At 42.3% G+C, this 13,289-nt stretch overlaps 1 protein-coding gene across 1 annotated transcript in view; it reads left to right on the plus strand.

Annotated features, from left to right (window-relative positions):
- Positions 1 to 523: 523 nt before the first annotated feature.
- LOC145403737 (glutamate receptor ionotropic, kainate 2-like) overlaps positions 524 to 13,289 on the plus strand; it is a 61,779-nt gene continuing 49,013 nt past the window's right edge. Inside the window, exons 1-2 of the mRNA XM_080275417.1 lie at positions 524 to 548; positions 1,520 to 1,672. Coding sequence (XP_080131543.1) covers positions 524 to 548; positions 1,520 to 1,672 — 178 coding nt within the window. The remainder of the gene's footprint in view (positions 549 to 1,519; positions 1,673 to 13,289) is intronic.

The following is a 13,289-nucleotide window of genomic DNA, read 5'->3' on the forward strand; positions in this document are numbered from 1 at the left end:
ATGAGAACTGGACGATTAGCCAGCGTCGGGAGTATTAGTCAAGGAATAATCTCTGCTTTCGCATCATTTACAAGAGTGCCTCTGGGTTTAGATCTAGGTCATTTATTATTTATCATTGGCATCAGTAATGTAGGTTTGGTCATCGTCAGTGAAACTGTAAATATTGAGAACAACATAGAGCTTGGAAGTGATGATCGTCACTCAGTAAGAAAAAAATAATAATTAGTATTTTATGAAGATAGGCGAGTAGTCTGAATTGTGACAAATGCCCTTCAACTTGTACAAGTGCAAGGTGATGCACTTTGGTCCTGTAAACCCCATCACCAACTACTGTCTGTTAGAAATTGTAAACAGCATCACTGACTTTTAGAAAGACTTACTTATCCTAATCATCAGTGACCTCACATTGTCCAAACAATGCTTTGAAACATTGAAAAATTTATCACAGAGGCTTTTAGCTTATAATTGTAGAGTGCAATATCGGTACAGAAATAAAAAGACAGTTTATCTCCGAGTCTACAATATGCTTCGCAGTTCCATGAGTCCAGGTACGAACTGAAAACTGGTCCCATTCATCAACCACATGGAATATCAGAGAAGGCTGCAGGCTCTGGGCCTCTTTTCGGTAGAAACTAGGCGTCCACACAGACAGCTACTTGAGGTCTTGAGAATCCATGGTGAATTTTAAAACACTGACTGCCAGCACACATATACCTTACGAGTACTGCCAGCTCAACGAGAAACCACGTGTAGAAGCTTGACTCGTAGCGTTTCCACCTGCTGTAGAAACATTAGGCAGTTTCTTCATGTTCACTTGCTCCAAAAACTACTGGTGCACACGGATACTTTAATGAGGATGCATTATATCGTTTGCTTGTGATATATTCTAGTCAGTACTGTTATCATAAATATACTCAGATGGTAATAGAATAATTATCTGGGGACATCACGAGCCCTACTGATTATTTAGGATATAATTGTCTCCTTCAGGAGCAATACTTTTGGAACTAGTGTACATGATCTCCAATCCCTGGAATCATCTTTCAGCAGAGGTAGTTTACAGTTTCTCGACAATTAGAGACACGATTAGAGCAGTTTTTCTTTGGCCAAATTTAGTGATAGACTGAATGCCTCCTAACTTTCTGTAAAATTTCCTATCCCTGCCTGTTTCCCCCAGGTAAGGTTGCACTCTTTTCCGTGTATGTACTGCGAATGGGAGAACCTTCATATTTTGTTTTACCTTTCAGTTGTAGAAGTACTATGTGTACCCGGCAATTTCATTCATGGTACCTCCTTGGTATGAGTGGTAAGCTCGTCTGAAGGGCTATCCTTGTAACTCCTTGTAACTCTCCATAATCCTCAGGAGTCCTCGTATCAATTTCACGTGTTAAACTTCGCCTCTTATGTTCCATTCCAGAGGGTCTGGTTGATAAAGGCGATGTGAGAGAGAGAGAGAGAGAGAGAGAGAGAGAGAGAGAGAGAGAGAGAGTTTACCTTTTTTTTTTTTTTTCCATTTCAGGTGGTCTGTTTGATAAGGGCGACGTAAAGCAGGAGGCGGCCTTCAGGTACGCCGTGGCCAGCATCAACAGACAGAACCTCCTAGACAGAACCAGACTCAGGCCCATCATTGAGAAGATACCGCCCTATGACTCATTCCACGCGTCGAAGAGAGGTAAGAAAGGAGACAGAGGAAGGAATAGGTGTTAAGGACGTGAATTTTAAACGGTACCATATAACACTTTCCACACGTCTAAGAAAAGGGAGGGAGGGGGACGGTGGAAAGGTTAGATGGGTAGGAAGTGAATTTAGAAGCGACTCAGGTCCCTCGTTGAAAAGCTGTCGCCTTATGACTCCTTCCACGCTTGTAAGAAAGGTGAGGGAGGGGGACACTGGAATGACTGGATAGTGAGGAAGGGAATTTTAAAGATACTATTGTATAAATTCTTCTACACTTCTAAGAGAGGTGAGGGAGAAAGGAGGAGGATGGGGGAAGAATTAGGTGGTGGGGAAGTGACGTTTTAAAAAATACCACCACATGACTCCTTCCACGTTGCTAAGAGAGGTAAGAGCGAGGAAGTGTCAGGATGAGGGGAGAAGGATGGAGAATGGAACGGAATGTAAGGAAGTAAATTTTACATGATACCGTCCGATGACTCTTTCCACGCTTCTGAGAGAGGTGAAGGAGGGAAACAGTGGAAGGATTATAAGGTGAGGATGTGGAGGGATGAGAGGAGAGGGATGGAGGAAAAATTAGGTTGCGAGCACCCTAAGAAAGGAAGGAGGGGGAGGGGGGCGGAGGAATGATCATGCGGTGAAGAAGTGAATTTTAGAAGATATTACCATATAACTTCCTTCTACGCTTCCAAGAGAGGTAAGAAAAGAAGGACTGGGGATGGAGGAAGTATTAGATGGTGAAAGTAGAAAAAAGGGAGGGGGCAGGGGAAAGGACAGATGATGAGGTGTTTTTTGAGAGAAGATACCGACATTATTATGACTTCTTCCACCGTCCTAAGAGAGCCAAGACAGGATGGAGAGGGGCAGAGGAAGGACTAGATGTTCACGAATCGGAAAGAGAAGGGACAGAGGAAGGGTTAGATGATGAGGAAGTGAATTTTAAAAGAAAATACTCATGATTCCTTTCACATTTTCTAAACGACTAAGCATGACTGACAGGGATATAGCCAAAATATTAGGCACCATGTCAGAGGGAAGGAGGACGACACGGGGGACTGATGGTGAGGAAAGATCATAAAATTGCGAGAGCGATCCTTTTCACTTTTTAATTAACTTTGACTAAAATTGCCACTTCTGCCTCTAAATGCTAAATTGTAACGAGTACATTAACATCATAATAGGATGCTAGTCACGAAGAACTGATATGGAAAGGATATAGAGCTGTAGTGTTGTATATTTCTGACACTGAGGTACGTGAAATAAAGCTACCAAAGGCCAAAAATCTGGACTGAGTTAAGTGAGACAGTGAACAGCAGTGAATAGCTTTTGGATCACTGGTTAAGTCTTTGACCGTGAATTACCTACTTCACATTTTTATTTCGGTTAACGACAAACCTTTCACTACGCTGAAGAAACACCTGGGGCAGTAGAAATGTTTAAGATGATCACGGTTAACATCTTGGTGAGAACAAGAAGAACTCCACATTTTGCTGAAACATATGTCGAGGGTATTTCAGTCCGCTCAAAGTAGCCGAGTTTCCCATTGTTCAGGGGTTAAAACAGGCTTCATCGATTGTCCACGGGTTCCACCAAATGTCCATAAAAGCACCCTCGTAAGTACCATCACACAAGTCCGAAGTGGGGCAGTCCTAACAGAATTCAGTATTGACGGTTCGGTGTGAGGGTGTGTGGAGCCATCTGGTGGTGCATATGAGGACTGTTGTGCCTAAGGGAACGTTGTGCGGGGGTGTGGAGGAAATGTAAAGGAGGAAGAGGAGGAGATGAATAAGGAGAGGGGAGAGGAAATTAGAATAAATGAGAGGAGAGAGAGAGAGAGAGAGAGAGAGAGAGAGAGAGAGAGAGAGATTGGAGGAAAGTGAGAGGAAAAAGAAAGGAGAAGCCGACTTGAGCTCCTAAGAAGATCACACTCCCTAATATTCCTTTCATGCATCTGAAAAAAGGTACCGGTAAGGAAGAAGGAGAAGAAGAAGAAGAAGAAGAGGAGGAGGAGGAGGAGGAGGAGGAAGAAGAAGAAGAGGAGGAGGTGAAGGAAGGCAGGAGAGAGAGAGAGAGAGAGAGAGAGAGAGAGAGAGAGAGAGAGAGAGTAAAAAGTGAGGGAGAAAGGTAAAGGTAAGAGGAGAGAGACTTACACAGATCATTGAGAAAATCCTTCTTTAAGACTTTCCCTCCCTTCCTCTTCCCATCCTTCCCTCCCTCCCTCCCTCCCTCCCTCCCTTCTAATTTCCAGTTTCCTCTTCTCCATCCCTTCCTCTCTCTATCCCTGCCTCTTTCCTTCCCTCCATTCCTCTCTTCCCTCCTCCCTCCCTCATCTATCCTTTCCATTCTTTTCTCTCTTCCCTTCCCTTTCTCCTCGCTCCTCCCCGCGTGCTCTCCTTTCTATTCCTCTCTCCCCCTCTGCCCTCCACCCCTCTCTTTCATCCCCTCCTCCTCCTCCCTCTTCCTTTCTCTCCCCTCCTGCCCACGAAAAGAGTGTGAGAGGAGAGACAGTGAGAGTTGCACGTATATATGGATCACACAGACCTTCAAGCCGATGGTGTATTTTCCTGCAGCCTCCAGACAATGCCGTTTCACTGTAGGAGAGATTTTTTGAAGTGTAGGGGTTATATCCAACCTTTAAAAACCTGTTTGCTAACAGATCATTCCCACTTTGAATGAAGCAATCTGGAGCGCAACACCCTCGCCCAATAACTGGCATTAGAACCGAATATTTGGCTTTGCCCTGTGCACTTGGCCTTCAACAGATTACTCTCAAATGTCTTCATTCTTACCTAACTCTTCACTCTCCCCCCAGCCTTGGATCAAATCAGATCAAAACTCTTACCTTTCACTTTCACCAGAGACCATAACATTTGAGCCATCCCTATCAGCTTGACCTTCTATCTGAGTGTTTTCAAAATTGAATCTCTATCCTTGTTTTAACCTGAGCTCATCCATAAGTTTGGTCTTCATCTGATAAGGCCTGCTTAAGTTAATCTAGCCAATGATCTTGATCTTTGACGTATTGTTCTCAAAAGCAATAGGTCAATCTTTCGGGTGTTCCTCAGCTATATCCACCAAGTTTGATCGAAATCAGAGTGTTAACACACTCACAGATCGACCTTTGACCTTGACTGATTGTTTTCAAATCTGAATCCTTTCGTTCTTAACACTTAACCCTTCCACCAAGTTTGGTTTAAATCAGACAAAAAATGTTTGAGCTGACCTTGTTCTGCGACCTAGGCCTTTAACATTTTCTTGCCACCTTGACTTTTGACAAGCTTTTATTCCCTCTCAAAATCGAATCCTTTTATTCTTGCCTTATCCTCAACCCATCCTCAAAGTTTGATCTTCATCGGATGGGCAATAAGCTGACCTCACCCAGTGACCTTGACGTTTGACCTATTGTTCTCAAAACTGAATCACTTAGTTTTGACATACCCTCAATACTTTCCAAGTTTGGTCCAAATTCGATAAAAAGTGTTTAAGTTAATTTTGTTCGGTCAACTTTGACCTAGCTCTTTGAACATTGACCATTGGCCTATTGCTTTAAAAGTATAGGTTTGTTAATTGGCTGACTCTCAACCCTTCCGCCAACGTCGTTTAAAATAGAATTAAAAGTTGTGAATTATTTTGCCTGTCCTCCCCACCCCCCCCACACACACATCTCGCGCGCAAGCGCGCGCACGCACACACACACACACACACACACACACACACACACACACACACACACACACACACACACACACACACACACACACACACACACACACACACACACACACACACACACAAACACACACACACACACCGATCAGAACATAACACCCATTTTCGCTTCGCGGGTACAGGTGTAAGAATATGGCCAAGAAATGAAGGGTTAAACTCATTGTGTCCAGGCATGTCGGAACTAACGGAAGAAAAAAGTGAAAGAAGAAAAGAGTGAATGGATGAATGAATAATTAAATGAAGGGGGGAACAAGGAGAGGAAGGAAAGGAGAATACTGAAGTAGAGGAAGAGTTAGGAAAGAGTTGAAGAGAAGGACGAAGTAAAGAAGGAGTGAAGAAGGGAATGAATTGATGGAGGGAATGACTGAATGAGTGAAATCAGGGCTGAAATGGCGAGAAAGAGTACGGGAAAAAGAGAGATAGAAAGTGTGAAAGAACAGGAAGGGAGGGAGAGAAGAAGATAGAGGTAGGGTAAGAGAGAAGGAGGGAAGCAGGGAATGCATGAATGGAGGAGTGAAATCAGGATGGAAATGGCGTACATAAACCTGGTCACTTGAGGAAGGAGGTAGCAAAAGGTGTTTTAGTGGCGGTGAGAGGTGGAGGGAGGGAAAGGGAGAGAAAGGAGAGAAGGGAAGGGAGAGGAGAAAGAAGATGAGGAAGGAGGAGGGAGATATGAGAAGAGATGATGATGAGGGAAAGATGAAAAGGAAGAGGAGAGAGATACAAAGTGGGGTGGGATGAGAAAAATTGGCGGGAGACCATTCATACACGAAACACCATCATCTAAATAAGACAAGAATAATTAAGAAATATTTCATTGGATTATAAGGGTTAATGGAATGCATCAGACTGGATCAGTGTTAAAATGGAATACCCCAAGATTCGGGTTTGGACCCTGTTTTGACTCATACTGAAAATAATAATAATAATAGTATAATAATAATAATAATAATAATAATATCAATAATAACAATAATAATAATAATAATAATAATAATAATAATAATAATAAGAAGAAGAAGAAGAAGATAAGGATTACATTGATGAAGATTTTCTGAAAAGTAACTTAATATTTGTTGATCGTACAAATGTTGGCAACTAGACTATACTCCCTTACAAATACGGGTAATGTAAAGAAAAAAAAAAGTAATGTTTTTTTAACTGGGCTCAGGCATTTCTAGCAGTATATATAGTGGCAGTATAAATGACAACATCTAAGAAATACATCTTACCTTTTTTTCCAGGGGCTTCGGCTGGAAAGACTGGAGTGAGAGCCTCCCTACTTTGCTATCACCATCGTAGACTCACATAATTGATACCATAGTCCAAGGCTTCTCTGCAACAAACATCCTTGAAAGGTCCATTAGGTACCTTCCTTTTATTTATTTATTTATTTATTTTTTTTTGGGGGGGGTTCGCCTTTGTAGTCCTAAGGCGATGATGGGGAAAAGGGTAGAATAAATGACAGAGAGAAGAAAGGTGGGAGAGAAAAGGAAAGGAGGGAAAGAGTAAGAGGAAGAAAAGAGCAGGAAGATAACGAGTATACTGTTAAACCTAGTCACTCGTGGGAAGGAGATAGCAAAAGGTGTCTTAGTGGATGCGGGAAAGGGAGGGAAGGAGGGAAAGGGAAGGAATGGAGGGAAAAGTGGTAGCGGGGCGGGAGAGAAAGGGAGGGAATAAGAGGGAGAGGAGGAAGGGAGAGAAAGGGAGGGTAGAAGGGAAAGAGGGAGAGAGAAAAAAAGGAAGGTAGGAGATAGAGAGAGGGAGAGAAAAAAGGAGGGTAAGGGAGAGAAGGGAGAGAGAGAGAGGTTGAGTGAAAGAAAACTGAAGGAGGGAATGAATGAGTGAAAGAAAAAATGAATGAATAGAGTAAAGGAGGGCAGGAACAAGAAAATAAGTAGAAGGAGAAAGGGAGGGAGAGTGTGAAGGAAGAAAAGAAAGAAGGAGAGAGGGAGAGAGAAAGAGATGAAGAGAGAATGACGAAAGGGAACGTGAGAGAGTAGGCTCCGAAGGAAGGATCACTGAAAGAGGAAATGAAAGAATGAATAAATGAATGCACAAAAAAGGAAATGAGTGAAGAAGGGAATGAATGCAAGAAGAATGAAGAAGAGAATACCTTCAGGTGTCATTCTGGGTAAGGAGTGAAAGGGAGTGAATGTAGCAATGAGTGAAAGAAGGAAGGAAGGAAGGAATGAGTGAGCAAGTGAATGATTGATGGAAGGACGAGGGAAGGTGTGAAGGAGGGAAAGGAATGAAGGCATGAATGAGGGAGTGAATGAAAGGAGGAGTGAAGGAGAGAATGAAAAAGTGTGAGAGCGGGAATGGAAATGACAAGTATAAACCTAGTCACTCGAGAGATGTAGACCACAAAGGGTGTTTTAGTGGCGAGAGAGAGAGAGAGAGAGAGAGAGAGGGAGGGGGGGGGAGCGAGAGAGAGAGAGAGGAGAGCATGGGTGTGATAGCCTTGTTAGAGCGAGAATGGAACCTCACTTGAGGCAAAGGGTTGGAATTTAGGTCTGGAATTAAGGGCTGGGAATTAAAGGCTGGATCTAATGACCAGAAATTAAGGGATAAAGAGAGAGAGAGAGAGAGTGAGAATGGAAGAGATAATGGGGCGGAACCTCTCTCTCTCTCTCTCTCTATCTCTTGTCCCTTAATTTCAGGTCATTAAATTCAGTCTTTCATTCTCAGCTCTTAATTCCAGACCTAAATTCCAACCCATAGCCTCAAGTGAGCTTCCATTCTCACTCTAACATGGCTATCACGCTCATGCTCACCTCTCTCTCTCTCTCTCTCTCTCTCTCTCTCTGCAATTTCTGTGTGACCGAGTTAGCTAGCGGGGCCGGATATTTGCATAGAGATTTGCGAGTGTGTGTGTGTGTGTGTGTGTGTGTGTGTGTGTGTGTGTGTGTGTGTGTGGGTGGGTGGGTGGGTGGGTGTGGATGTGGGTGTGGGGTATGTTGGTTTGGGGTGTGAGGATGTGTTGATGTGGAGGGGTGTGGGTGTGGTTGTGTGGGCGTTCGTGTTGGTGTAGGTGTGGATGTGTGGGAATTTGTGTGGATGTTGCTGTATGTGTGGGTGTGAGTGTATGGGTTCTGCTGTAGGTGTAGGTGTGGGTGCATGGGTGTTGATGTGGGTTTGGGTGTGAGTAATAGGTGTGTGGATGTGGATGTGGGTATGGGTTTGTGTGTTGATGCTAGTGTGGGTGTGTTGGTCCTGGTGTATGTGGGAGTGTCCGCGTGTGGATGTGTGGGTGTTGGTGTGGGTTTGTGGGTGTGCATGTGGAGATGGGTGAGGGTGCGTGGCTGTTGGTGTGGATGTGCGGGTGTGTGAGTATAGGTGAGTATGTGTGTGTGGGGAGGGGGTGGATTTGAGTGTTTTACTAAGAAGTGTATAGTACAGTATGTGTGAACCTGTGTATTGCCAGTTGGGCGTATGTGAATGTGTATTAGCGAGTTTGTGTGCGTTTATTAGGAATCTTTGGCATAAGTATACAGGGTATCCCAAGAGCTGACAGACTTAAGGTGGTTTTTAAGATGATTTCAAGTTTTTAAATGCCGTATCAAGATGGATTAATTTCTCAGCGGTTGTGGAGGTACAATTGTCGATGATCTTATGGTATGCACGGGAAAGGCCCTCCCCATAATTCACCCATAAAACTGTCAGGGAGTGTAGCTCTGTAACGACTGAGAGTTAAGCCTTCGTTAATATATCATTTTATGCTTAAAATTCGCCCAGTAATCGCCATTCTGGGCCGCGCTGTTTTCACCTAAGATTCCTTATTCCCAAGCAACAATTGTCTTTCGTGAAGAAAAGAAAAATCTGAGTGAGCAGAAGCTGTTTTGTTTGGTGACCTTTTAAATGTCTCACTTAATATTATTATGACAGTTGAAGAAATGAAATACAATAAGATATAATTCTCCATTGCCCAGTTAATTCAACTTTCAGATCCCTCACCCTAAGTACTACACCTACACCATCAATTCCATGACCTCATCTTTACTCTGACCACCTGCACCACCATCCTTAACTTTCACCCGCACCACCACCATCACAACCATTCGCCACCAGCTTCCCCTCATTACCACCACCGCCATCACTATCAGCACCATTATTACCACTACCTCCAACCACCATCATCCTTACCACCGTCATCACCACCCTCCCTCACCACCAACACGACCACCAGCACCGCCAACTTCACCACCAAACAACAGTAAAAGTCAGTGAAACAAGAGACCCCTCACCGACTTTACGATTATGACTCAGGTGTGAACATTGTGCTCACATTCCACCTCATAAACGTCAGAGGGTTGATTGTCTCGTGTCCAGGGCGCGTACTGATGAAGGTTCCAACCCAATTTTTTCGATAAATAAGTCTCCGGGACAGTTAAATATTATCGGAAGTGATTTTTTTTTTCCCACTATTATATTCTCACATGTTTCCATCATGCTGGAATCCCTCATTGACAACATTACGCAGATTCTCTTTCTCATGAACACAACACAGCTGCTTTAAAACGAATTTCCACACATTTTTCATACTGCAGGCCGAAGCTTTGCACACCTATACTTTAGTGTGGAGCAGTCTATGTAGGCTGGACAGTTGACAGACAGTGGTGTTCCCTAGCTCAAACGACCAGTTCCCCCTCAGGACCCGAGAAGCACCACTTGGACGTGTCTGTATAGCAGATTTGCCCGTCCATATCAGGCGTTTCCAAGCTAACCACTACATATATGCATACATACATATAAACAAACAAACAAACATACATACATATATACATACATACATACATACATATATACATGCATACATACATACATAAATACATACATACACACACACACACACATATATATATATATATATATATATATATATATATATATATATATATATTTATACGCACACCACTTCGGTATTCGCACTGATATTGATGTGAACTGTTTAATGATTGAATGAGTGAAGAAATGCGCTCTGTCCTAAATTATTATTTCGTATCACTACTTAACATGGAAAATCAAGACCTGGTCCCCCAAGCAGCAGATATTTACTATGATAATTCGGACAATATTCTCAGTAAAATAACCCTTAGTAAGGAGGACGTACTAAAAGAAATTAATAAGTAGTCGTCAGGTCTGGACAATATATATGCAAAAATTATAAAACAAACCAAAGAAGAATACTGTCAGCCACTTCTAACGTTATTAAATGATTCTTTAAATTCAGAAGTTCCAGAGGCGTGGAAGATCGCAAAAGTAGCGCCAAAAAAAAAAAAAAAAAAAAAAAAAAAGATAATTAAGCATCTGCGTCGAATTATCGTCCGATAAACCTAACGTCAATAGTAAGAAAAATGCTGGAATCAGTTCTGGCAAATAAGATTTGGGAACACTTACGAAGATTTATTCTTAAAAGAGAAAGTCAGCACGGATTCAGGCAAGGACGATCCTGACTCAGAAACTTGTTGTCAGTCTTCTCGGAGGCCAATGAGGCAGTAGATAGCGATACAGCTTATTATCTATCTATCTATCTATTGCCAGACGCCTCAATCCCGTTTGGGGTGGCCACAAACATATCGCCTCCAAGTCGCCCTGTCCCCCGCCATTTACAGCTTACAATATTGTTTATTTGGAATCTAACAAAGCTTTTGATAGGGTCCCACACAAAGGCTAGTTAGAAAGGTTCGAGCACACGATATAGACGGCGATATCTTAAATACGTAGAATCCTGTCTGAAGAGACGAAAGCAGAGAGTATTAATAAATGGAACTAGGTCGGATTCGGGATGAGTAACTAATGGTGTACCACAGGGATCAGTACCTTATTATTTATTACACACACACACACACACACACACACATATATATATATATATATATATATATATATATATATATATATATATATATATATATATATATATATATATATATATATATATATATATATATATATATGATGTAGACATAGGAATCGGTAGCAGTATTAGCAAATTTGCCAATGACACAAAAATAGGGCGTATCATTAACTCAACTGACGATTGCCTTAACTTACAAAAGGACTTCGACATATTGTTCAAATGGTCTAAAAACTGGCAAATAGAATTAAATATTGAAAATGTAAAGTTCTTGTCGTATAGGCAAGACCACTGTAGATACTAAACACTACATAGATAACAAATTAGTAAATTGGAATGCGAAAGAAACCTAGGAGTTATGGTTAGTAAAGACCGCAAACCATGACAACAGTGTATTAATGCGAGAAATAAAGCAAATAGGGTCCTAGGATTGTGAGCAATAGTACATCTAAAGTAATATAGCAACTTTATCTAGCATTAGTAAGGCCACATTTAGACTACGCTGCGCATTTAATGGATATCATTTCAGAAAATGTACAGAGAAGAATGACAAAAATGATGTTCGGGAACCTTTCATATGAAAGACTAAAAAAACTAAATCTGCATTCACAAGTAAGGAGTAGAGTAAGGAGAGACTTAATTGAGGCGTTTAAGTGGATGAAAGGAATAAATAAGGGAGATATTAGCAAGGTACTTAAAGTGAGCATACAGAATAGAACTAGAAGTAATGGTTTCAAACTAGACACATTCCGTTTTAGTAAGGAAATATGTAGAAATTGGTTTAGCCATAGAGTAGTAGACGAATGGAATGAGCTACCTAGTTGCTGTCCCCTCCATTGAGAGTTTTAAGCATAGGCTGGATAAGCATATGACACATGTGGGGTGGGTATAAAAAAAATCTCATAACCAGTACTAATTCATTCGTTTTCCTTTCCAGGTTACACTGTGATAGTCTATTTTTTTTCTTTCACACTTTCCCATAATATGTCCACGCCAGTTTTTCTATACAGCGTGGTGTTCCTTCTATTTCCTGCCGGATTCGGCTGGAGGGCTTGGAGGTCGGGGGAGAGCCTTCATCGTTGCAAACCTTATCTCTTGCTAAGAGCTCAGTTACTTTTCTAGGAGCTGCCTAGCATGGGCCAACCGGCCTACTGCAGTTATCCTCTCTTCTTATGTTCTTATGTTCTTATAGGGTGCACACAACTTAATATAAAAATCATAACATTGCACCAGGGTTCTTGATTGGGGAGGCGTCGGAGTGGAACTAAAGCCTTTGGGATTAATGAGGATTACTTGGGGATGAGAGGGGATTGGCGGCCTGAGAGGAAAGGGTAAGATGAGGGCTGGAGAGGCGAAGATGGAAGAAGAAAGAGAGGATAGGAAAGAGGAAGGAGAGGGGATGGGCTAGCTTATATTTATATGGGTTACGTTATATTTGGTTAGGTTAGGTTAGGTGAGGCTAGGTTACACTGTATAACATGACGAAGGGTTACAAAGGAAAGCAAACAGCAACATACCTGTTGGTCCTTTCGTGGCTGTTTGGTATAGGGAAGGTTAAACTAAAAAAACTGATTTATCAGATAAAGACAAGGATAGGAAACTGGGATGGCTAGAGGTTAGAGGAAGACGGAATTGAACAGAATAGGGGAGAGGAAGGAGAAACTGGAAAAGGAGATGAGGAGGGAGGAGGAATTGTGTACGTGTGCTTATGCATGTACCGTATATCATAATAATCGACCAGTGTGTGTATGGGTGCATATAGCTGTATGTGCGTGTGTGCCACTAAGTGCCCTCCTATCCATATAGCCACACCTTTATGTTCTTACACGGCGATCGCGTGCGCCCGCATGTGTGTGTGTGTGTGTGTGTGTGTGTGTGTGTGTGTGTGTGTGTGTGTGTGTGTGTGTGTGTGTGTGTCTGTCTGTCTGTCTGTCTGTGTGTATGTGTTTGTGTGTGTGTGTGTGTGTGTGTGTGTGTGTGTGTGTGTGTGTGTGTGTGTGTGTGCACGAGCGTGTATGTGCGTGTG

This window comes from Coenobita brevimanus, chromosome 61, assembly GCF_032717465.1.
Source record: "Coenobita brevimanus isolate Jiangsu-jjx chromosome 61, ASM3271746v2, whole genome shotgun sequence".
Lineage (NCBI taxonomy): Eukaryota > Metazoa > Arthropoda > Malacostraca > Decapoda > Coenobitidae > Coenobita > Coenobita brevimanus.